The sequence below is a fragment of the Sylvia atricapilla genome, chromosome 5, assembly GCF_009819655.1.
Source record: "Sylvia atricapilla isolate bSylAtr1 chromosome 5, bSylAtr1.pri, whole genome shotgun sequence".
Classification (NCBI taxonomy): Eukaryota; Metazoa; Chordata; class Aves; order Passeriformes; family Sylviidae; genus Sylvia; species Sylvia atricapilla.
Window position 1 is genome coordinate 69,754,493 of NC_089144.1, and position 25,081 is coordinate 69,779,573.

The 25,081-nt window shown below is 51.4% G+C and overlaps 2 protein-coding genes and 1 non-coding gene across 6 annotated transcripts in view; 1 reads left to right on the forward strand and 2 right to left on the reverse strand.

Moving 5' to 3' along the window:
- The window catches only part of RPL3 (ribosomal protein L3), a 234,604-nt gene that overhangs the window by 896 nt on the left and 208,627 nt on the right, over positions 1-25,081 (reverse strand). Inside the window, exons 1-8 of one of the 3 annotated variants that reach the window (XM_066320060.1) lie at positions 6,157-6,257; positions 4,975-5,167; positions 4,291-4,459; positions 3,299-3,434; positions 1,944-2,130; positions 1,414-1,574; positions 1,022-1,123; positions 447-542 (exon numbers count right to left, since the gene is read on the reverse strand). In XM_066320060.1, coding sequence (XP_066176157.1) covers positions 447-542; positions 1,022-1,123; positions 1,414-1,574; positions 1,944-2,130; positions 3,299-3,434; positions 4,291-4,459; positions 4,975-5,167; positions 6,157-6,159 — 1,047 coding nt within the window. In that variant the 5' untranslated portion in view covers positions 6,160-6,257. Of the gene's footprint in view, positions 1-446; positions 543-1,021; positions 1,124-1,413; positions 1,575-1,943; positions 2,131-3,298; positions 3,435-4,290; positions 4,460-4,974; positions 5,168-5,619; positions 5,707-6,156; positions 6,258-25,081 lie in introns of those variants that run through there. The other 2 variants (XM_066320059.1, XM_066320061.1) reach the window with 2 other exon arrangements.
- On the reverse strand, positions 1,734-1,826 carry LOC136362011 (small nucleolar RNA U83B). Its single transcript, XR_010743720.1, has one exon. It is a non-coding gene; the product is annotated as a small nucleolar RNA U83B (small nucleolar RNA).
- SYNGR1 (synaptogyrin 1) lies at positions 10,139-24,940 on the forward strand. 2 transcript variants are annotated; one of them, XM_066320064.1, is made up of 4 exons: positions 10,139-10,380; positions 20,833-21,070; positions 21,906-22,051; positions 24,599-24,940. In XM_066320064.1, the coding sequence occupies exons 1-4, from the start codon at positions 10,282-10,284 to the stop codon at positions 24,815-24,817; spliced, it is 702 nt and encodes a 233-aa protein (XP_066176161.1). In that variant the 5' UTR covers positions 10,139-10,281; the 3' UTR covers positions 24,818-24,940. The 2 variants fall into 2 exon arrangements, with proteins under 2 accessions (XP_066176161.1, XP_066176162.1); XM_066320065.1 differs by lacking the exon at positions 24,599-24,940 and adding an exon at positions 23,358-23,826.

Genomic DNA, 25,081 nt, shown 5'->3' on the forward strand with positions numbered 1-25,081 from the left:
AGGTGAGTAGGCAGCAGTGTCCTTTTAGCCTCCAGTACACCTCCACGGCTAATGCTTCCTCAGTCCCTCTGACCCCAGACTTTGGCTGCTACCATGTGCAAGGAACATCTGACCATAAGCCATCTACCCTGCACCTTTGGCCTCCCCAGAGAGAAGACTGGTCAGCTCCCCGCAGCACAAGCCCCACTCTGCCAGTGTCCTTCTGGCCACAAGAATTCTCAAGCCTAAACCATATCCATCACTGCAGACAACTCTGGGTGAAAGCCACCTGCAGGAATGGCCTCATGCCACTCCCAAGGCCACTACACGAGGCAGGTTTGTGTGGAAGGCTTTTCTTTCTAGCAATTCACCTGATCCTCAGAAAAGCACACAGACCAGCTGCACCAGAGGCAGCACAGCTCCCGTAAACTGTTACAGCCCATGTGACAGCAGGTTGCACTACTCACCTTGCGCAGGGTCAGGACCCTCTTCTTGGTCCCCACAACACAGCCCTTCACCATTATGAAGTCATTGGTCACCTCACCGTAGTGGACAAAGCCTCCCTGAGCAAGAAGAGAAGTCAGTGCTCTGACGAAGCAGGACCAGTGATCACATCTGCCTACAGATCCACACCCTTTCTGGGCCTTGGCCACTCCCAAATCCATTGAAATCCCATTTCCAGTACTGCCTTTCCCAGGCCAAGTTTCATGATGCAGCCATTTATTTCTTGCTGTAAGGCTTTTATTAAGAACAGAAGAAGCTAATGAAAACAGCAAAAGCTCTTCTTGTTAAGTTATTCCTTGTACAAGTACCATTCAAGATTTGCAACATTTCTGTCCTATTGCCACAAAGTAACTGCAATTTCCATGTTATACAATACAAGTCAATACTGAGGTTTACTAAACACCACCACCTTTAACAGCAGCTGACTTATTTTTAGCCTTCATTCATTTTTAGTCTTCATTCAATTATTTTGTGACTTATACCAGGCCCATTTGCCTTAGGATTGCAGCTCAGAAGCACAAGAGCTGCAACAACTTACCAGAGGGTTAATGCTCTTGTCAGACAAGTCATAATCAGTCGATGCATTGTTTTTGATCAGCTTTCCATCCTTGATTTGGTAACCCTGGCCAATCTTGTAGATCTAAAAATGTGAAGGAATTCTACTTAGCAAAAGGTAGGAGAAACAGCCCGTCATCAGATAAAATGCAGGAATTCTACATCAGCTCAGAGGAAACAGTCTGTTGCACTTCGAAAACATTTGGCCACGCAATAATTTCACAGTTACTCAACAGACAATACAGCCACTATCCCCCAAGACAACATTCTAACAGAGCAAAACACCCCAAGCAGAACTCCCCGCTTTGTTCACCGTCACGGAGCAAGTGACATCAGGCAGCTCTCATTCCTCCCCAGCAGCTGAGAAATACCAACCTTCTTGTTAATCTCGGTGCGGTGGTGGTAGCCCTTCTGGCCGGCGCGGGCCACGGAGAAGGCCACACGGGCGGGGTGCCAGGCCCCGATGCAGGCCACCTTGCGCAGACCCCGGTGAGTCTTGCGTGGCAGCTTCTTGGTGTGCCAGCGGCTGGTGACACCTGGAAGGGACCAGAGCAGCCTGCTGTCAATGCTGAGATGTCACTGAAGTTTTCAACCAGTTTAAGCCACTGTTGAAGCTGCTACAAAAGGAAAGCAGGGACGCGGCATCCCAGGAATCACATTTCCTAGTGAAGCTCCCTCCCTGGCTGTCCCTGGGCTGTGTTCTCAGAAGGAAGGCAGCATGGAATGACTCCTCATGGATGTCAGGCACTGTGCCCAGTGCTCATTCCATGGTCTCATCATTGAACTGTGACAGCAGTATGGATTTACTAACCCAGCTCTTGGCACATGCTGTTGTGAAAACTCAAGGCCAGGATTTCATTAAAAACTGCATCCTATCACAAAGAGAGAGACTTCCATGTGCTTACCTTTATATCCCTTGCCCTTGGTAACACCAATGACATCTATCATCTCATCCTGGCCAAAGACCGTTGACACAGGCACCTGCTGTTCCAGCTTTTCCCGGGCCCAATCCACTTTCTCTGCAACAGTGCCACCATTCACCTGGATCTCCATCAGGTGAGACTTCTTCTGTCTCAGGGGGAGCAAACGCATCTACAACACATGAGGCATGACATTCAGCTCCGGCTCTTCTGAAATGGACCCTGTTTCCCTAAGCCCAGAATCCTTCTAGTCCTGGCCTAAACTATCTTTCCTAGTATCCTTTTCCAAAATGAAAAACTTAAACAAGGCCCTACAATAAGGGGGAAGGTTGTATAGTGGCTTGAAAGTCATTGCACTTGGAAGTTATATGCCACCCATAGAAGCACCGAGTTCTCTAACCCCACAGCCATTGGCCAAATCCTGTTGAGGAACAATAAGAGACAAGGGACAATAATTTTAAACTGAAACAGCGTGGATTTAAACTGGACCTAAGGAATATTTTTATTATGAGGGTTGTGAGTCACTGGCACAGACTGTCCAGAAAAGCTCTGGATGCCCCACCCCTACAACTGTTCAGTCAGGTTGGAAAGGGGCCTGAGCAATCTGGTCTAGTGGAAGGTGTCCCTGCCCACAGAACAGGGGTTGGAACTAGATGATCCTTAAGGTCCCTTCCAACCCAAACTGTTCTGTTTGATAAAGCCTGCCACACTTAAGGACACTTTGGGTTAGATCACATTTAGTTACTTGTACTGTACTTAGTAGAGGGAACCAGTTAGAGAATCAATAGAAGTTGCAACACTACCTCTACCGCAGGAAATTAATTTTAGTAAAATTAGCCATCCTACTGCACTTAGAGCCAACTCAAAGGATCTCTCAAGAAAGTCAGTCAGAGCACTGACAACTGGGGAGACACCACATCACTCAGAACACTCCCTTCAGCTGAGCAAGAGAAGTCACCAAATGTCCCAGTGCTTGCAATCTCAACAGAATGCAGCCTGAAATGATGCTGAGCACACAAAGCCCTGAGTTTAATGTTTAATCTGGTTCTATTTGTAGCTGACATTAAGAGAGTCCAGGTCTACACAGAATCAGCAAAGGACTGAGCCCAAGAAGTTCCTACAACAGTGTCTCTTTGGGACACTCCTTCAAAACCAGCCAGTGGTTGCCAAGGCTCCTCACACATCCTGTGTGCACAGCTCTGTGGAGAAAGCATGTGTAATGTGCTGAACAGACAGCATTAAGCTGCATGGGAGGTTAGAAATCTCCCTACAGAGATGGGTCAAGTTTTAAGCCTTTTTTCTCAGCAGTTTTCAGCATATCTGAGCCCACAGGCACTTACCTGAGTGTGAGCCATGACTCTAATAACCTGGCAGTACTTCTTCATGCTATTGAAATCTTTCTCCAACTGCTTTTTGCCCTCCTCATCTTGCCACTTCTTGCAGTATTTGGTGAAGGCCTTCTTCTTGGACTTGTGCCTTCAGGAGCAGAGCAGAGACAAGGTTTGGCTAAGCCCTTCATCAATCCCCAGGAAAGTGGGGTGAGTGGAAGGAGATGCCACCTTAGCTGGCTTTGGCTCATTGCCAACTTCTAATGACTCTTTTCCACTGGCAAGCGGAGCCTGGAGCTCATCAGACAGTGGCAAAATTGCCAAAGCTGAGCGGAGCCGCCATGAATTCCAATGCACATTAACATTCACACTACAGAAAACAAAAGACTGTAAGGAGATGTCAAACAGTAACAGAAAAAACCCCAGATCTTTAAAGCAATTGTGAGATGACTGTGATCTGCTTCAAATTTCTCTAATTTCTCCCCCTTGTGTGGCCGACAGCAAGGTCGTTACTAAAACACCCTTTAGAATCTTCTTGCTTCCCTCTGATGTCTTTTCAGCCTGCCAAGTTCATGAACAGGCTTGGAAGCTCCATACATGCAGGAGTCGCAGTCAGGCAAATGCACACTTTTAATCACAACAGTGCCTGGAATGGCAATCACAAGTGACACTTGGCTTCCCCTTTCCTGAAAAAGCAGGGCTACAGTCAGGACTCGACACTCAACAACAAGCGCCAGAGGCGATTTACTTATGTCCGCCCGTCGAAGTATCATCATTTGTAGCCTGTTAAGGAGCTCTCAGGCAAACCCAAAACCACCACAACCACACCAAGAAGAACACTATGCTGCCACCCTCGTGGAGCCACTCCTACAGCCTATTTATTATTTAGGCCAGTCCATCAAAGCTTTAACACTAGTTGCTAAAAAGCTGTGCTAGGATCATTGCAACCCAGCAGTAAAAATATGAACCATGGCCTGAGACCAGGCGAGGCCCTGCTCTTTTACCAGTTCTTGTAGAAGCGGCGCTTGCACTCATCGCTGATGTGCTCGGCGAAGATGGTCTTGAAGCTACGGAGACCACGAGGAGTCTGCACGTACCCCACAACGCCCACGATGACCATGGGAGGAGTCTCTATAATAGTGACTGCCTCCACCACCTCCTTCTTGTTCACCTCTGGATGGAAACAGAAATACAGCACAATTATTTTTCCAGCAGTAACTCCTTAACATCGTCCGTTTTTTCTTACTCCAAGATCCTCCATGTGAAAGGTTAAATGACTCAAGTTCTTTTCACAGAGATGATGCAAAGTGAAGCAACCAACTCTAAACTCATAATTTCATGCCTGGCAAAACTTTGAGGCTGGCTCAGGAGAAAGGTCGGCCAAACTGGATAGGCAAAATGGATGACAGCAAATAATGCATCCAGGACTGGACAATCTCCAAAAAAACACTGAAGGCAGCTGACTAGCTGACCGATATGCCCCCACCCAGAAGAGCCATCCCAAAGGAGCCTGTTACTGTGCAGCTACACCAAACCAGCAGTTACAGCAGAAATGCACCACCTAATGGGACTAGGAACAGGGTGAGGTCAAGCTAGGACTAAAATCCAGAGCTGCTACTGAAAGGGTCGCCTGTCACCATTCCCGATCAAACCCACCTCCTGTTTTAAGAAGGAACATTAATACGTACTAGATCCAGGTCTGTCCACTTCCCGGACAATGTGGGTCATGCCAGCTTTGTACCCCAGGAAGGCAGTGAGATGGACAGGCTTGCTGGGGTCATCTTTGGGAAAGCTCTTGACCTTGCCCCTGTGCCTGCTGCTGCGCTTGCGGGGCAGGAAGCCCAGGGAGCCGTGCCTCGGGGCCGAGAACTTGCGGTGAGACTGCAAAGAGAAAACCAACATCAAATGCTTGCTGCAGAGATTTGCTTATGCCCATGCAAGGGCCAAGACCACCTCTGTCCTTGCCTTAGAACATGAATATTACATATATCCAAGATGTTCTGCGTCCTAGAAATTCCCAGTATCAGCTGCAGGGCTTCTGAATGCCATCATGTGACAGGAGTGTAATTCCCATGCAATAACAATATACTTCTCAGATTTCTCTGATGCCCCTTCCAACCTTTTTCTAAGATGTCACCAAACCCCACTCTAGACAGGAACCACAGACGCTGTAATTTGGCAACAGTGTCGCACCAGCATGTCAATCCACCCCACAAGTCTAGAAAATGCAGCACAGACAGCTTCACATTGCTCAATGAATCAGTATCAAAATAAGCATTACAGAAACTATTTTAGTTTGCAGAAATGCAGCAAATCAGCATTTTAACATCCACCTTTGAGTTAGTGACTCTGTGGAAGAGCAGAAGGTTTTCTCCTCGAGTACCCCCCCGCAACCTCAGAGCCATATAAAGACTGGGTTTCATCCAGAGAACTCTTACGCCAAAGATTTACCCATCCAACCTCATACGCAAATTAAAGAAAACTACCGTGCAGCTATACACGGAATCAAAAATAAATATGGCTTCATTTTAAAAAAATATACTCGACACGAATTACCCCAAGTGAAGTTTAAAGCCTCAAAAAGGCCACAGGAGCTCTCCCGAGAAGAGCCGTCCCCCTTCCTAGAAAAAAGAGCCCCAAATGTCCCCACGGCAGCCCGCGCCACCCAAACCCCACGCCGCGCCCCGCCCGGCACCGCACAGGCCCTCCCGGCCTCCCCGAGCAACGCCACGGCCGCAGCCCGAAATAAACTCCGCGTGGCGCCCCGCAGGTGCCGGGGGCGGCGGGCGCGAGGGCTGCACGGCGGACGGGGCCGGGATGGCAGCGATGGCCGCGGGATGCACGGCAAGGCCCGAGGCCTAAAAACCCACCATCTTGTCTCCGCGCCGGGCCAGAAGGGCTCCCGAGGCCTCGCGCAGGCTTTATAAGCACCCCGCCCCCTGGTCTCGCGAGAGGATGGGCGGCGCTACGGGCGCTGCGCGGGGCCATAAAGGTGCGCGGGCAGCGATTGCGAAAAAAACGAGACCGCGGAAACTATCTGACGGGGCCTGGGAGCTTCAGTGCGCGCGGCCACCGGCCGTAACAGATAACGCTTATTTCACTTCATCCCATTTCATTCAACAGCATTTCATGAAATGAGCGAAGTTTTGACGTATCATTTCATGTAATGAAAATTTGACATGCTTCACTTCATAGTTTCATTCATTTAATTAATTTTTATTTCATCGTGTTAATTTAATGAAATTTCACAAATTCCCGCAGTTTAATGAAAATTTGAAATTTCATTCCATGAATTTTCATTTCATTTCCTTTCATGAAACGGAGTTTTAAAATTTCACTTCATTTCATTCAATTTCACCTGTGTTATTATAACGACAGTTATCATGAACATTATAATCCAGCGCTGCTTGTGGTATGGAAGGGGATGCAAACCCAAGGCAATGGTATCAGCAGAACCCAGAGCTGGTTGGTCTGGAGCCTCCCACACGTGAGGCACCCAGAGTTTGCCCTCAGGATTTCCTGGGGCTCATAGATAAGGATGTGTTTGACACAACACTGTGGGGAGATTCCTGCACCCAGAATGAATTGGAGAGCTAAGAATCCAGCTGTGCTGGCAGTGCAGCTTATCTTCCTAAAACATAGATGCTCCATCCCTGGAAAGATCCAAGGTCAGGTTGGACAGGCCTCTGAGCAGGCTGATCTAGCTGAAGATGCTCCTGCTCATTGCAGGGAGGTTTGGCTTAGATAACCTTTAAGGTCCCTTCCAGCCCAAACCATTCTAGGATTCTGTGGCTGGATGTGATGGAGGAATGTCTTATCTTCTACCAGCAATCCACCCCTCAAAAGGAGCCCCACAAAAAGCGAGGAATAGCTGCTCACTTTTAGGAACTCCCAATGTGAGGCCATGGGTTGGCTCTAAATGCTCTTCCATCTCCCTCGTACATTCACCTTTAGCTCATACATTTTTGCCTTCTACTGCTGAGTTTAGGGAACCATGGCACAACCCAAGGGCTCGCTTTCCATTTCAGTCCTGTTAATACAGATTATCAGGGACTCTGCAGCAGCCAGCAGACCCCTGGTATGCAGCTACTCTTCACAACAGGCATGGGCCAAGGAACTGGAATTGGCCCTAATGCTGGAAGGCTTCTCCCCACACACCCCTTCCTGGCTGTGCCAGTGGCCGTGGTGATAATGTGGGCAATGGAGAAGCTCAAGTTACTCTTAAGGCTGCAGCCTCTGAAATGCAAGGTGTGTATCTTGCAATCTCTGCCTCTTAGAGTCAGGGTGTCTGCCCAAAATCTGGACTCCTCTAATACATTAGGGGTCGCTGGTTGGAGATACAGACAATACAAACTCACCAAGGTTCATCAGCAAACAGCTGTTCATAGCTGTTCATTTATTGTTCAGAGCTCCTTTTTATAGGGAGTTTGAATTTCCCGGGCTTGGATAGCTGATTGGTTGGGATCTCTGCACTGCTCAGATCTCTTCATGCCAGTGATGCGTCTGCATCCAGGGCTTGGATGGGGTTGGCTGAGCTCTCTGTTTGACTTCCATTGTCCACCTAGGGACTTGTTTCTAGAACAAGCCAGGTTTGCCAAATTGGATTTGTTATGACCCGATTTATTTTGACCAGGTACAGACCAGCTTTTGCCGTGACACTCCCCATGTCCACAGAGGCCCTCTTCCCACCCCCTCCCAGGGTAACAGTGCAGGCAGGGTGGCTGATGTTGGAAATGAGAGCCCCAGGCCTTGCTGCAGGGTGATTCTGAGGATCACCAAGCATCTTTGTCCAGGGCGGGCATCTGGTGAGGGACAGTGTCCAAGGGCCCAGCCTGGCCCGCCTACGGGCGCCTCTGTGGAGCAGCCTCCCAGAACGACAGAATTGCTAGGGTTGGAAGTGACCTCTGAAGATCACCTAGTCCTTTGGGAGGGACAACTAGAGCAGGTGACATGGGGAGACATCCAGGTGTCTCCAGAGAGGGAGGCTCCACCACCTTGAACGTAAAGAAGTTATTCCTCATGTTGAAGTGAAATTTCTCGTGTTTTAGTTTTATGCTCTGCTAGGCACCACTGAAAAGCATCTGGCACCATCCACCCACCTTTGAGATATTTATACGCACTACTGAGATCCCCTCTCAGCCTTATGTTCCCCAGACTAAACAGGCCCAGCTCCCGCAGTCTCTCCTCCTAAGAGATGCTCCAGAGCCCGTATCTTTGTGGTCTCTGCAGGTCTCTCTCCAGCAGCTCCTTGTACTCGGGAGCGCAGGACTGAACACAGTGCCCGACACAGCCTCCCTGGGCCGAGCCGGGCTGTGAGCGGCCGGGGGCCTGGCCCTGCTGGGCCCCACAGAAACCAGGAGCGGCACCGCCGCCAGCCCTCCCCCGGCGGTCTGGGGTGGCCTTGCCTTAGTACCGGGAGCTGTTTCCACCCCGCAGTGCGCGCCCCTTGGCCTGCCCCGGGAACCGGCCTGCCTCAGGAACCGGCCTGCCCCACTGAACCGGCCTGCCCCAGGAACCGGCCTGCCCCACTGAACCGGCCTGCCCCAGGAACCGGCCTGCCCCACGGAACCGGCCTGCCTCAGGAACCAGCCTGCCCCCCGGAACCGGCCTGCCCCAGGAGCCGGCCTGCCTCAGGAACTGGCCAGTCCCACGGAACCGGCCTGCCCCACTGAACCGGCCTGCCCCAGGAGCCGGCCTGCCCCAGGAACCGGCCTGCCCCAGGAACCGGCCTGCCCCAGGAGCCGGCCTGCCCCAGGAACCGGCCTGCCTCAGGAACCGGCCTGCCTCAGGAACTGGCCAGCCCCAGGAACCGGCCAGCCACACGGAACCGGCCTGCCCCACTGAACCGGCCTGCCCCACTGAACCGGCCAGCCACACGGAACCGGCCTGCCCCCCGGAACCGGCCAGCCTCAGGAACCGGCCTGCCTCAGGAACCGGCCTGCCCCCCGGAACCGGCCTGCCTCACTGAACCGGCCAGCCCCCGGAACCGGCCTGCCCCAGGAACCGGCCTGCCCCAGGAACCGGCCAGCCCCAGGAACCGGCCTGCCCCAGGAGCCGGCCTGCCCCACTGAACCGGCCTGCCCCACTGAGCCGGCCTGCCCCACTGAGCCGGCCTGCCCCACTGAACCGGCCTGCCCCAGGAACCGGCCAGCCCCACTGAACCGGCCTGCCTCAGGAACCGGCCTGCCCCACTGAACCGGCCTGCCCCAGGAACCGGCCTGCCCCAGGAACCGGCCTGCCCCAGGAACCGGCCTTGCCAGGAGCCGGCCTGCCCCACTGAACCGGCCTGCCCCACTGAACCGGCCTGCCCCACTGAACCGGCCTGCCCCCCGGAACCGGCCTGCCCCACTGAACCGGCCTGCCCCCCGGAACCGGCCTGCCCCCCGGAACCGGCCTGCCGCACGGAACCGGCCTGCCCCCCGGAACCGGCCTGCCCCACGGAACCGGCCTGCCCCACTGAACCGGCCTGCCCCCCGGAACCGGCCTGCCCCAGGAACCGGCCAGCCCCACTGAACCGGCCTGCCCCAGGAACCGGCCTGCCCCAGGAACCGGCCTGCCCCACGGAACCGGCCTGCCCCAGGAGCCGGCCTGCCCCAGGAACCGGCCTGCCCCAGGAACCGGCCTGCCGCACGGAACCGGCCTGCCCCCCGGAACCGGCCTGCCCCCCGGAACCGGCCTGCCCCACTGAACCGGCCTGCCCCCCGGAACCGGCCTGCCCCAGGAGCCGGCCTGCCCCAGGAGCCGGCCTGCCCCGGCCCCCGTCCGTCCCCGCCACGTTCCGCGGGCCCCGCGGCGGCAGCGCGGCGGGAGGAAAGGGGTTGCGTGCGCGCTCCCGGCGCGGCGCGTCCCCGTGGGCGGGCGCGCGCGGCTCGTCGCCGCCGGGCTGCCAGGCTCGGCTCGGCTCGGCGCGGCTCAGCGCAGCCCGGCTCGGCTCGGCGCAGCCCGGCACCGCCCGCCGAGCCCCCCGCCTGCCTCCCGCCTAACCCCGCGCCGCCATGGACGGGGGCGCCTTCGGAGCGGGGAAAGCCGGGGGCGCCTTCGACCCGCAGGCCTTCGTCCGGCAGCCGCAGACCATCCTGCGGTTCGTCTCCTGGGTAAGGCCCCGCCGCCCCCGCGGGCGGAACCGGCACCGGGGCGGGGGGCGAGCCGCCGGGCTGCGGGGGACGCGAGGCTTCCTGAGGGGAGGGCGGCCGCCACCGGCGCCGACCCTGACCTTCCCGCACACCTGCATTCACACACACACACACAAAATCACTATACGTTATATACCATTAGGTGTTATTATATGTTATCGTCATATGCCGGTATGTATTACATATTTATTATTATATGCTTTACAGATGCATGTGTATGCGCATGTATCCACGTATATAACATACATGTGTCCATCGGTATGTCTCCACACAGCCTAGGTCTGTACACAGAGATATGTACGTATATGCTTCCACGGCATTTATGGCTGTGTCTCTGTCCCATGTATCTGCAGGTATGTTTGGATATAGGGATCTGCCTGTGTATGTGTAAATCTCTAGGTATATCCACACGTATATATGCACATAGATGTCCAGCTGTATGTATATATATCTGCGTGTGTGGATATAGACCCATATAGGGTGAGAGCAGGCTGGTTTGGGGTTTCTTCCGTGGGGAGGGAAAGGGTGAGTCAGGTTGGACCATGACCCTGTCTCCATCTCTGGTGGTTTCCAGGGTGGGGTGTCTTCTCACTCTTCATGCCTGTGTGTTTATGGTGGATGCGGGAAGACAGCAGGATGTGGCGTGACAGGGGGAACCCGGGAGAGGGGGATGCTGTAATCCTGGAATTGCTTCCCTGTGGGTCAGAGGGTGCTGGGCTCGGGCGATGCTGGCGTGAGTTGAAGAGGCTGTTGGGGGCCTGGATGTTGCTCTGTGTTTTACCCTTATTCTCTCAGCCCCACAACCCGCTTTCCCTATGTTTTCCTCTTTGTAATCGGCGAGGAAGGGGGCAGGGGGAAAGAGGAGCCTAACGGGGGTGTCACGGGAAGGTTTCTCCCTCTTCCCGTGACGCTGATCCCATGGCTGCCCGTGGGGCTGGCGCGTCTGTTCAAGAAGGTCATTGGGATTAAGGGAGCGAGAGCTGCAGCAGCGAGCTGGCGGGGGAGAGATTGAGGTCTCAGCCGGGAGCGGAGAAGGGAGGGCAGGGGAGACACATGCGCATGGGAGCTGGGAGGCAAAGCGGTGGGCTGGCTTTGGGGAAATAAAATAAAAGCAGTGCCAAGTGGAAACAAGGAGGAAAAGGGAAGGCGGGCTGGCTTGCTGGTGGTGGCAGGGAGGCAGCCCTTGTCCTCCCAACCGGGTGGGAGTGTGATACACCCTCCGGGTGACTCCCGGGGTGTCTGGAGAGCCCCAGGCAGCTGAGGAGTTGATTAATGCGGGCATTCTGTCTGTCTGTCTGCCTGAGCTTGTTTACGGTACATGCACGTCGTGCTGGGAGCCGGCTGGCAGTGCCAGGGCTGCTGCAGGGCACCAGCAAAGGGGGTACCTTCCCCCTGCCCCTGGGGGGCTGGAGTGGAGCCAGCCCGTGTGCCCACTGATGATGGACGTGATGTGACCTACAAAGGCTCTCCCGTTGTTAATCTCCGTGGCAGAATTTTATCTTTCTCTATCTGCCTCGCAGTCTGGTGGGGTTTTTTTCTCCCCTTCATCCAAGCACTGCAGGATTTTGGCTTCCCAGAGGTGCCAGGTTGAGGGAGAGAGAACAAGAAATACGTTTGTTTTTTAATTAGGCGCCTTATCCGCTTCAGAGTATCTCAGACACTGTTGGCTTGCTTGCCGAGCTCATTTTTGGGACCTGCAAGGTCTCCCCTGGCAAGAAGCACTTTCTGGAGAGCACCATCTCCTTGGGACCCCATGCTATTTCTCCCTGCCCATCTGACCTTGACAGAGGACAGGACAGAACGTACTCCAGGCACTCCACTTGGCCCTGGAAATTGCAGTTCTTTTGCAGAAGCTGGAGGTGCTCCAGGTCAGCAGTTCAGCAAGCAAGGGTGGCATGGCCATAATGGTGCAAGGCTATGCCTTCCTTCTGCTTTTCCACTGGCTTGGTCTTGTGTGTCCTCCTGAGCATCTCTCCTTTTACAAAGCAAAGGAACCAAAAGCTCATCCCAAATATTTAGTTGTAGTTTTGGTCTTTTCTTTAGACTTGAGGCGAAGAGGGGTCCTTGTGGGCAGTGAAATCTTTTCAGGCTGTCACAAGCATCAGACCCTTTATGGCCCCTTCCTAAATTTGATTAACTTCGCTTAAAAGAGACTAGATCATGGTTTTCTTCCCTTCTCACTTCCTCTGAGAAAGGGTGCCGGGGTTCCAGAGGCTTTTCACTGTAAGTCTGGTATCCATTTACTTTTGTGATCCTTTGCCCTTCAATTTAAATGGTGCTTTTCCATCCCTGGTGTTTTCCCCTGTGATTGTGTCCATACTTAGATTTTCTAGTGCCAGGCCCTATGAGCCAAACTCTTCTGGTGGCCAAGGGTTCTTCCTCCTCGTGGTCTCTCTGAGAATCCTTCCTGTCACATGCTTTTGCACACACTGAAAGTATTTTGCCTGCAATCTCCTGAGATCTCATTTGCCTTTATCCTGCTCACGGCATGAATTCTCCATTGTCTCTCTAGGGCAAGCTGGAGGCTCCTTTTGGGCCTGTTTCAGGTGATGAGCTTTCACTGAGAACAGAAATTCTCATGATCGCTTCCTCAGGCAGTGACCTTGTGCTTGGGTCATGCTGCCTTTTAGCAGACTTCATGATGGCACAAAAATGCATATGGCTTTTTACCAACAGGCACCAAAACTGGCTCCTGTCCCGGGAATTTGCAGCCCAACTGAGGTGGCAGCAAATCTCCAGGGAGAACTGCAGGATCAGGAACAGATAGGATGACCAAAGATTATTTATGTTGCTCCATGCTGAAGAGGAGATAGGATAAATTTGACAAGGAGAATGTTAAACTATGGAAAGAGTTTAGAAATTCTGGAACGTCTATCCACCACGACAGTGTTTTGAGGCAGCTCAGGTTTCATGGGTGCTTTGGAGGTCAGCAGGCACAGCAGAGTGAGTGTCTCCCTGCAGGAAGGTTGCCTGATGTGTGTGCTGGTGATCAGTGGTGGCTCTGTGGGGCTCCTGGGGCAGGTTTGGATGTTTAGAAACAGAGCCAGACGCCGGAGCTATTGGTGCTGCAGCTGAAGCTAGTGGCGTTGGTTTACCCACACCGAGCTAGGGCTGCACAGCTCCAGGATTGTTCTTGAAATGAAGCAGGTAGTGTGAGCACACCCCTAGCTATTCCTGTTGTGCCTTGACCCACAGGGCAGGGCAGCAGCGCTCTTCACAGCCAGTACAGGGGAGCTGGGTGGCTCCTCTGCAGCCAGCAGGCTTTGGATGTAGCACTGGCACCATATAAATAAGTGAAAATGCTGATTAAAACAGGTTCTTCCAGGTGCTCCTGTCTGCTTGGAAACCTACTTGCTGGAGAAACTGAAGTGCTGCTTGATGTAAAAGCCTAACAAGGCAAAAGTAACTCTGTGGAAGCAGGCCCAGCTTGCTTTGATGTGGGTTTGAGTAAGAGTATTTCTAACCAGAGCTACACAGACAAAGCAGCCCGTCAAAATTTGTCACATAGGTTGAGGTACCAAGGCCCCTCCAACACCAAGGTGACTGCCTCTCTGAAGGGAGGTTCAGTGAGGAGAGGTGCTCAGTCTCCTTTTCCATCACTTGCTGCTGTTGCCATCATGTCCTGTGGCTGATAGGGGCATCCAGAACATTTGAGCTGGTACAGGAAGGGCTGTCCCTGTATCTACAGGCACAGCATATCCCAAGAAGCTCCGGCTGAGCAGACCAGGCAGGTGAAGGACAGGAACCACATTCCTGGCTTCCCCATGAGAGGTTGGCACCTGAAAGCTGGAGGATGGGAGTTAGCCATGGCTAATATGGCAGAGAGCCCCATCTCCTGCCTTGCCAGCAGGTCCCTGGCTTGCCACACTCATGCTTGGCTTACACCACCACTTGTCTCCTCCCAAGGACACAGAGTTGGGGCTTGCAGATGGTGATTTAACTGAGCCTTTAGAGCCCGGAGGATTTGTTAGTCTAAAACCAGCTACAGCTGCACTCCCACCTTCTTTCTGTCTGAAGTTAATTTAGCTGAAACATTGCCCATGTTTTCCTGACCCATAGCTCATGCTTTCTGCCTCTGCTCCTCCCCCCCATTTTTGCTGTATCTGCCACACTCACTGGCTGCATGCCTGTGAGGTGAATTGGTGCAGATGAAAGGAACATGGCAGTTCAAAGCACGTGCTTTCAGTCAAGCCCTAGGGACAGTTCTTCGAGGGATGTCCTTGCCTAGGTCATCTTCAAAAGGATTTTTGGGGTTTTGCTGTCACTGAGATTGGGTGAAAGGCTGTGTCAGAAGGTGATCAGATATGCCCAGTTGCACAGTGGTTCAGGTTGGATACAGCAGGTTGTGTTGTTTCCAGCATAGCATTTCCAGGAAGGATCTTGGAGCAGAAACAAACCTCTCATTAATGACATTTCCAGATAAAAATCTGAGAAGTAGCAATAGGGACCAAAGAGTCAGAAACATGAACAAAAATAAGGCAGAAAATATGTAACTTGCTGTTTAAAAACATGAGAGGAGAGAAGCAGAGGAACTGCGTGGTGATGGGACTTGGCTAAGGCAAATATTTGGCAAAACAAGGCAGTAGAGAGGACCTTTGTGGCTGCAAGAGGAGCAGGCACTGCAGGTGGCACGGGGTGCAGTCTCTGCCTATGCTGGCACAGCCAAGCCAGGGAGGGGGAGATGTTTTGCTAGAAAGAAAACTGAATTTATAGTCTAGGAAAAAAGATGCAACTTTTGGGTGGTCACTTCGCTGACCAGTGGCAAACCAATGTAAGGACCATCTAGAAAGCACAGAAGAACCTGGATGCCACCATGGACATGTGATTGTGGAGGGTTGTCACCAGCAGTGGTGGGACAGAAGATACTGTTTAACCACAGGAAGTGCATGAGACCTGAGCACAAGTCTGGTGGGAGGCAGAAGGGTTAATGGCCAGGCAGTCAGCTGCCGAACCATGTGTGAAAAAATAGCTGGCTGGCCAGGAAAGTGTGTCCCAGATCCCATGGCAGGAATTAGGGATGCGGAGCCTTTCTCCTTCAGTCACCTGCTCCAGCTCAGCCCTGGCTGTGGAGCTGGTGCCACGTGGCTGATGGCCAGGGAGGGTGAGCTGGGAGGGAGGAGCTGGCATACCCGTGCTTTTTCCCTGTCCTGTGTTCAGGGAAACGGGGTCCAGGAAGACTGGCCTCCTCCAGCACCTGCACAAAGCTCAGACTGTCGAGACTGTGGGCAGGAGTTGTTTGCTGCCTGCTGGTGCTGGCTGCGGGGAATAAATAGAGGCTGCCTGTTTCCAAGCTGCCAGTCCCAAGTATCTCAAAAGCTGCGTGTGTTTTCTTCAAAATGAACTAAATGCAAGTAGATTTAATGACAATAATAATAATACTCCGTGTCTGTGTAGGGCACTCCAGATCTTTCCAGAGATTCCATTTGCAAGTGGCTGAATGAAAATGAAACCCACATCATCTCTGCCAGTTTATCATTTGCCCCATTTTCTGCTCTTGCTTTCTTTTTTTCAGACAGATTTATTCCTGATCATTACCAGATCAGACTCAGAAGAGGTTATGGCTTCGCTCTGCCTGAGGGGGATTTGATTTGAAGTCCCACAAGGAATATTATGTCATCAAACTATTTCCTCTCTGTAACAGGATAAAAAAGGGGATGTGTAAGAGGGAGAGGCAGCACACAGTGTGACAGAGGCTGTGACTGGAGGGCATTGCAGGGAGCCTTAGCTGGCAGTTCAGCAGAAACCCTCTTCAGCCTCATCTGCACCACAGCCATCATGGGAATTTTGGGGATGAAGTCAGGAAGGCAGCATGACAAGTCCTGGGATGAGGTGCAGGAAAATCCTAGTGCACTGCCAGAGGCTGGCCATGCTTTGCATCCATCACATGATGCTCAGGAGCATCTGATGCATGGCTGGTAATAGGTAGCATGGTGGAAAGCACCTCACATGATGCTGAGGAGGTTTTGTCTGGCTTTCTGGAGGGCTGAGCCTGCAGTGGGGAGGGACTGGAGAGCCTCTCTCTGCATCTCTCAGCTTTGCCTTTGGCAAAATCAGATCACCTAGTTTACCAAAGAGGGTAGGGAAAAAAGGTATTTTATGACAAGATGCAGAATTTTGCCTGGTTTGCACTTTTCTCACTGTAGTGAGCCTTTATGTGCCTGTAATGGCCAGCATGAGCCCCTGGAGAAATGAGGCGAGGAAAACTCTCAGCTTCTCTGTCTCCTCCCCACAGTGATAAGCATTAAGTTCATTTTGCTGCATCTTTTGGCACGTTGCTCTGCCTGTGCCAGCTTTGCAATGCACCTGGCTCTGGGCTGCACTTGGTGTCTTCGAAGCTCTTGGATGAAAACAGGAATTGAGGAAAATGATTGCAACAAACTGTGTGAATGTGGTGTTTAAAGAGCAGTAAAGTGGAGCAAAGCTGGGTCCCAGCAGCAGAGCTGAGTTGGTCAGATCTTGTCCAAATGCTCTTTTCTGTCCCGTTTTTGAGTGTAGCCAAATATATTACAGCTTATTAAATGTGTACCTCCAGACAGACTGCACACCTACCCAGTTGATATTGCTCTTGGAGGCTTAAAGAAACCTTCTCAACCTAAAAATCCAGTGACTGAAGCAGCCTTGCTGAAGAAATGAGGCAGCTTAAGTGCATAAAGCTGGGGATGGTTGGCTGCATAAGAAAGCACAAGAAAGTGGCCAGTGATCTCCCTCAGCAGAGTGGAAGGATGGGCTGCATTTGGGAGCCTCAGGAGGCCCCCTGTTAGCCTGGAGACAAGCCACTTGCCTGCATCTCACTGCTCAGTCATGAGAAGACTTCTGCCATCTACTCCTTGCCTCCTTTTTACAGCTGGATGTTTGTTTTGGACCACTTCATCAGTGGCCATAGGCAAGGCTTTGTGCAGCAAGGGCCGCATGGGGGGAGAAGCAGCAGTAGCACAGAGCACTAAGAGGCTTGTGCCAGTGCTGATGGTCACTGGCATTTCCTCACTGTGTACTGCAGATGTGATGGGAACAGGAAAGTAAACACTTAATCCTTAAAAACTTGGTGCTTTGTTTATAATCTAGGCAGTCATTCATTCTGCATGTGCTGCTCAGATCATCTTGCAGGGCATGTATTGTGAAATCAAGGAAATAAAATATTATTTGCCACATCAGTGAACTTCTACCCAACAAGGAATAGCTACCATGGATGAAGTGAGCAACTGTTTCTCCTAAAGGCTGCAAGATCTAAGCTCTCATAACTATGATTTTTTTTTTTTAGAAAATTGTTTGTCACAACAGTTTCCAGGTGCAGACATCATGGGAGTGAAACAGGCAATGTTGCCTGTCAGCAGCAGCAGCAATTAATTCTTTTGCTGTCCAGCCCTGCCTGGAATCTCTGGTTTGAGCCTGCCCATTCTTGCCCAGTCAGTGTAACCCAGCCCAGCTCAAGGCTTCTGTGCACTGTGTGTCCTCACAGCATTTTGCTGTGCCATCAGGGTGGTGACAGGCTGGCAAAGGGAGCGTGCCCTCTCTTTGCCTTCTCTGTAGTGCCAGGGAGTGGAGCATGGATCAGAGCTGATGCCAGTGGTGAGGGAAACACAGAGAGAAGGAGACATGTCTTAAGCTACTGTGCTTTGGTCCATAGAAAGCTTTCCTAAGGACAAAGAGTACTTCAGGATGGCTGTTTCAGGACAGAGAAGATAAGCATCCACAATGTCTTAATCTGCTCACAAGTGAGAACATAATTAGCGAAATCTCCCCAGAAAACTCCTAAGATCATCTGAAATCAGTTGCTTGCCTGTAAATCATACCTTGGGCACCTCCAAGCTGTGAAATGGGTTTTTTTTTAATAGGAGAGAAGTCTGGCATCTTGGCTGACTGCAGATGAAGAAAGGAAGTTAGGAATGCCATCTCTGCTTGAAAATTAGACAGAAAGAGATGTTTCTCTGGTCTTGTGACTCTGAGCTGTGCCTTTATGATGTGCCAGCATAAAAAGGTAGGAAAGAGCAAATGCAAAAAGAAATTATTCTGTCCAGCCCAGCAGCAAACCCAAAGGTAAGAACAGAGAGAAGATGTGTATCAGGATGTATCTCCACAGATGTGTCTCTGGGGAAAGACCATTACAGAAGTTCATTCATCCCGAATGAGTAAGCAGAGACTCAAAATACAGCTTGTTGCAAGGGTTTGTCTGACTTAGGGAATCAACATTTTACCAGTTTTGAGTCTTAAACCAAAACTGAACACTGGACTATGCTACTTTAGAAGCTATCCCTCATCTTCCAAAGAGAAGATAAGCTTTCTGTCTAATGCTGCAGAAAACAGGGTGCCCACTTTGTAAGCTCAGTATATGGAAGTTGCTACTTCAGATGTCAGCATCAGTGCTGGTCACAGCCCCACACTGGCATATCACTTCAGGAGTCTGTCAGCTCTTCCTTGGGTCAGAGGAACAGGATGTTGTTGCCAATGACCCTAAGCAGACCTGTCAGCCCAGACTGTGTGAGACAGCCCACTGAAAGAGCCTGGCTATTATTGTCTGCAATTTTGCTGCTTTCCAAACCATTCAGGCTGAATTTTTGAAGACTAAATCTTTGCTTCTAGGAGAAGAGATGCTTATTTAATATTCACAAGCAGTTTCTGCAAAATATGATCAATCTCGATTTGCAAGAACAAGGAGGAGGAGGAGAAGTCAGTTATTCTTCTAAACTTAAAAAGCTCTTGTGATTTCCAGAGAACCCATACACTCCTACACTTAGGAACACCAGCTTCCAGCTTTCATTAGTTTGATCTAGTGTGTTACACCAAATTTCAACAACCCAATGTGACCCAATTATGAGACTTGAGATGAAAAAATAATATTGGTGTCAGTGGATATTTGTTAGAGTTTGGCAGATGAAATGTGGTTGATGTTGAATATCTGCCCAAGGGCTGTTGGGGGACTGTGAGTAAGGCTTTTCATCTGGTTCTTGATGCCACAGGCCAAGCAGAAGAGGTCTGTGCTTTGGATCTCGGGTATCCAACCTCACTGTTGATGGTGGTGTATTGGGTTGGCATTAATCAACAGTTTTCTCTGCACTCACAAAGCTGCTTCTCTGCTTTCTAGGTTGTCTTCTCGTGCGTGGTTGGGTTAAGTGGAACTGGGGTCCTGACCAGGCAGACACTCAGACCTAGCTGCACTTCCTGCAGGAGACTTGGCCTCATCATCTTCTCATGTGCTGCTTCTCCTTGGGGATGGGGTGGAGGTTCCAAGGGTGTCAGATCTTGTTGTGCAGACATCTCCCAGGCTGGCAGAGTATCCTGGTGATGTCCTAGTGCACTTCATATGTAATTTCATCCCGTGTGTGAGATCTCATTCCCATTTCCGTGAGGCTCTTGCAGGCAGCATAGAGTCAGCTGTTCCTAGCCAGGGTCTCCAGATACCCTGCAAAGAAAAACCCGTACATACTGTGTTAATATGCCCCTCTTTCTTCTGTGGGAAAAGGGGAAGCTGTTTATTTGAGATGCAAGGTGCAAGGCTGGAGCTGCTGTAAATAGTACTCTGCTTTGGTGAACCTGCTGTGTCAAAGAGGGACAGCCTTGTGGCAGACGACGAAGGCTAAGCCCTTGAGCAAAGATTACACCAGCAACTGCGGATTAGGGCATTTCTACCTGGACTCATCCTTAATTCTGCCTGATTTAAAATAACATGCAGTGGCAGTGGTGGTTACAGGTAGGCCCTGACAAGTGGACCTGGAGTAGGCATGTTTGGCCCCTGAAATCTGTGGGGAAGGTTTGGAGGGTGTTGGCATATGGGTGAGTGGACAGAAGGATAGGTGGTGTCATGAGTGGGTTGATGGAAAACTGGTGGAGAGAGGTGTGTGGTGTGGGGAAATGGGGAGAATGGAAGCCCAGCAGCATGGAGCTACAGAGCAAGGAGGGCTGTGGATTGTGGGAAGGTGGATGGAGAAAAGAGCGTAGTAGCTTGATAGATAAAATCACTGAACAGATGTAGGGTAGAAACAATTAGTCTCTTGAAGAGAAAGGAGTGAGTGGGAGAGTAAGTGCAGATTACAAGGATTTCCACTACTTGAAGCCATTGTATGCAGGCACCCTCACCAAAGCCGTATCCCAATTTACACTCCATGTCACCTCCCTGTGTGTCTGTGGGAAGCTACCCTTACTCCAGACTGCAACTGCTTCGCATCGCTTTAGGTCAGATGGATAAAAAGGTTCAATCTAAAAATGCCCTATTTTAAGTTAATCCTCAGAAATAAAATGAGACCATGTTCCCAGTAAAATCACTGTGGCTACAACCCAGGCAAGGCAGCAGGGCAGGAGCTCAGCAGAGCAGAAAGGTGCTGGTGAAGGGTGTGTGTCCCCTACAGAGCTCTGCTCCTTTCTGCTGGTCCAGAGAGACGGGGCTTGTCCTGATGTGTCTCTGGCCTCTCTCCCCACCAGGTGTTCTCTATCGTGGTGTTTGGCTCCATTGTCAATGAAGGCTATGTGAACCGTGCGGATGAGTTAGAAGAGCACTGCATTTTCAACCGCAATCACAATGCCTGCAACTATGGCATTACCGTGGGTGTCCTCGCCTTCCTCAGCTGCCTTCTTTACCTGGCTCTGGATGCCTACTTCCCGCAGATCAGCAGCGTCAAGGACCGCAAGAAGGCAGTGCTCTCGGACATCGGAGTCTCGGGTGAGCTGCCTGCCCACTTGGCCCCACTGAGGCCATTATTCCAGCAATGTCAGGGGCTCCCTGGAGCTGGGCAAAGAGGCCAGGAATGGAGTGAAGACAGAATCAAGTGAATTTGCAAAGGGCTTTGGGCTTGCAAGTTCTTTACACAGTTAGCTCCTTGCCTAGCAATCCTATGTGTACAGCTGACAAGAGAAGGGGAAAGATTGTGCCCTGTTTTTCTGTTGCTTTGGAATGCCCATTTCCCTCACTGTCAGGTGTCTGCCTGTGCTTGCAGAGAGTGAGTAGCTCCTACCTTCACCCCTTTCCTGGGGGCACAGCACGTTAGTGATCTTTCAGCACCTTTCCTTGATGTGGGTCCCGGAGCTGTTCTGTCCTGAGCACAAGCTGGTCTCTGTGTAACTGCAGAGTGAGCCGCAGTTAACCAGCTGCTTCCCACTCTTTTGCAGGAATTGCTCTTTGCTTGTCCTTGCAGGACAGGATTGTGAAGCAGTGGCTGTTTCATTTGCATGATTGCTCTAGTTCTGGAAGCCCTTCAGGCTCCCTCCCAAGTCCACATGCAAGTCCTGTGATCATTCTGAACACAAGCAATGAACCCTCCTGAGGTGCTTTCCTGCAGACACCTCTTGGTCACCTTGACAATTTGCTGTCAGGGAGCCTGCCAGCTCACTTGGTCTCAGACTGGCTGAGCAGTCAGTTTGGCCCAGTCTGCAACATAGTGGTGGGCTTCAGATGGTTGAAATTTCCAGAGAAATGTAATATGTATATGTTATGCTCACACATATCTTCTTGTTTTCTTTGTCCTTCCCGTTGGCATGCCGGTGGTGGTCCATCCCAGCCTTTTGGGCGTTCCTCTGGTTTGTTGGCTTCTGCTTTTTGACCAACCAGTGGCAAGCTTCAAAGCCAGAAGACAACCCTCTGAATGAGGGAGGGGATGCAGCCCGAGCAGCCATCACGTTCTCGTTCTTCTCCATCTTTACCTGGGTGAGTACAGTAGCCATGACGTTGCATCAAACATCCCCTGTGCTGCAATATCTTGTGGGGAAGGAAAGGTAACTGGCTAAGAGTGGTTCCCTCTGGGATCTCAGTTCACATGGCTTCTGAGAAGGAAAAGTAGGATGGGAGATGGTTGGGAAACAGGGACTCAAAAACTTACGTGGAAGAAGGTTTTAGAGCACTAATAAGCACAATGGGAAAGAGAGTCCTATACCCCAGTAAGGAGTGTTCTTCTCGACAGACCTTTAATGTGAGCTTGGACCAGCCAGCTCCCCAACCACCATTGTCATAGAACCATACAATAATTTGTGTTGGAAGGGACTTTTAAAGGCCATCTAGTCCAAACCCCCTGCAAATCAACTAGATCAGGTGGCTCAGAGCCCAGTTCAATCTGATTCTGAATGTTTCCAGGGTTGGGGCATCCACCACCTCTCTGGACAACCTGTTACTGTTTTCTCTGTGTGCCAGAGGACTTCAACAGCACTTTACACCTTACAGACACTAAAGAGAGAAGGGAGCTGCAGGCCAAGGGTTGCACCCATCTCCCTCCCACCTTTGCCCCCATCATGCGAGATGTCATCATTGTTCTTCTGGATTCTGTACCCACCACTGGAGTGCCACCCCACTAGGTCACCTTTTAGGAAGGTGATGGTGCTGTCTTAAGACTGCCCTTTCCCCAGCAGTTCTTTATGGCTAATTTTCCTGGGAAAACTGTTGGGTGCAATATAAATATCTCTGATGACTTCCTCCTGCCTCTGAAAGCACCAAGCACAAGTGATTTTTTTCTGAAGTGACAGTATAATGCCAAGCAGGAAACCATTTTCATTGTCTCCCCATGCATAAGCCCTTGTGGCTTGATCTCCTTTTCCTACAGGCCCTGATGTTGGGCAGGGTCCAGATAGGAAAGGTGCCATAAGACCACAGAGCTGTCAAAGAGGAAGGGGAGCTGCAAAGGGGTGTGCTGTCAGCACCCTCACCATGGTGACACTGGGTGGGATTGAGGGGCAGCACTGTGTGTTCCCTTCATGAGCTGTGTCCTTCACTCAAGTGCTGCCAAAAGGCCCTTCCAAACTCCAGCAGAAAGTGAGACAAGGAACAGGGATTTTGCAAGGGATCCCTCACTTTTGGAGGTGTCATCACCTGCAGTGATCTTTTCCCATGCATACGCTTGCAAGTGGCCAAGAAGGCATCGTCTTCCCCTGGTTTTTTTGGGGTTTGTTTTTATTTCAGTCAAACACTCTGGTTTGCTCTACCTTACTGATTGTCCTTCCCACACCCCTCTTTCTCCTCACAGGGCTTCCTGGCATTTCTGGCTTTCCGGAGACTCAGAGACATTAATTTTCAGGAGGAATACAATACCCTGTTCCCTAACTCCCCATCCTTGCTGCCTTAGTGCCCCTTGCTGATGGGAGAATTTGGGGGAAGGGGTGGAGGGATGCAGCTGGAGGAGGTCACTGAACAGAGCTGGTTCCAATGCCCTGACCATGAATGTGGTTACTGCAGGGTATGGGGTGGGAAGATATTGGCCATTTAATTGGAGTGGGTTTATCCATTGAATGGAGGATCTCCCTCTGGAGAGTTGGAACTGGCAATTTCTTCTCTTCTGCTCCCTTCTCTCCCTCACCCATAACCTAACTAATGCTGTGTAACACCACTGTGCCTTTTTTTGATGACTGCTCAGACCTAATACTTCAGTCAGGAGACGCCCTCTGCCCCCACCATTTTATTTCTTCCATTTTTTCCCGGACCTCATTCCCCAAAAACCTCTCACCCATCACCTGCTAGACTGCTCAACTCTCTCAGGTATGCTCTGGGACAATGAGCCACGCCTGCTGAACCCTCTGCTCAGGCTCCTCCAGTCCACCAAAAGGTGCCCTGCCTGCAGTGTCTGAAGCAGGAGACAGCAGTTTGCTTGCTAACTGTCCCTGGTCTGGGAAGCAGCTGCCTTGCTTCCTGCTGCTCCTTCCCAAGGTCTGTGCTACGCCTTGCGTATCTTGACAGGTGAAGGTGTTTCAGGAGGTGACCTCTACCTCAGATTTGGTGTCAAATCCTGCTCTCTTTACTGGCCTTTACAAGTCCGATGGGCTCGTACATGCAGCCCAGCAGCTGAGCCCTGTGGTTCTGCTGAGGCAGATTGCCTTCCCACAGCCAGCAGGGGCTGACTGGGATAACGACGTGCGAGCTGAGCCTCCGCCGCCTGTGCGATGTTGATGTAACCCCACTGGCAGACAGGAGGTGCCCTGGACATCCCAGAGAAAGCAAGGAGCCTTGGCAGGCCGCACACAGCCAGCTGGTCTTGCAGCCATCCCTGCCCAGTCCTCTCTCCTTGTGGTCTCATGTTTTCTGTGGAGAGTGTGGACTTCAGTGCTCCTGGGGTGTTTCACCAGTGGTCTGCCAAGCGGGCCTCGCGCACTAATCCGTAACCACTACTAACCCTACTTTTGTTTGTTTCTCTTTTTCGGTACGTTCCCCCTCTTTTTCATCTTCCCTCCCCTCTCTGCTTCCTATCTCTTCCCTCCACTTCCTCCCTTAAAGGTGGGCCAGGCATTCCTGGCGTATCAGCGTTTCCAGCTGGGTGCCGATTCGGCCCTCTTCTCCCAGGACTACATGGACCCAAGCCAGGACTCCAGCATGCCTTATGCGCCCTACACGAACGAGGAGGATGCTACAGATGCCGTGGGGACGTACCAGCAGCCCCCTCCAGCAGATGCTTTTGACACCGAGACGCAGGGGTACCAAACGCAGAACTACTGAGCCACCGATGCCCCTTTCCCTTCCCCTTTCCCTTCTGCCCCCATTCCCACTGCCGGCAGAAAGCCGAGGCACAAACGAGACACGTGCATAGTGGTACAAGAGGTGGCTCTTAGCTATGCTCCAGCCTTCTGGGTCATCTGTTTTTATTTATTGTTTTTAAAAAAGGCAAAAAAAAAAAAAAAAAAAAAAAAAGAAAAAAAAAGTAAAAAAGGTTTCCCCATCACTTATTCTTTCTCCTCTCCCATCAAGCTACCTGCCAGAACC

Coding starts and splice junctions, on each gene's coding strand:
- SYNGR1 (XM_066320064.1), top strand. CDS start 10,282: ATGGACGGGGGCGCCTTCGGAGCGGGGAAAGCCGGGGGCGCCTTCGAC. Junction 10,381..20,832: donor TCCTGCGGTTCGTCTCCTGG/GTAAGGCCCCGC, acceptor TCTCCCCACCAG/GTGTTCTCTATCGTGGTGTT. Junction 21,071..21,905: donor CTCGGACATCGGAGTCTCGG/GTGAGCTGCCTG, acceptor GGTCCATCCCAG/CCTTTTGGGCGTTCCTCTGG.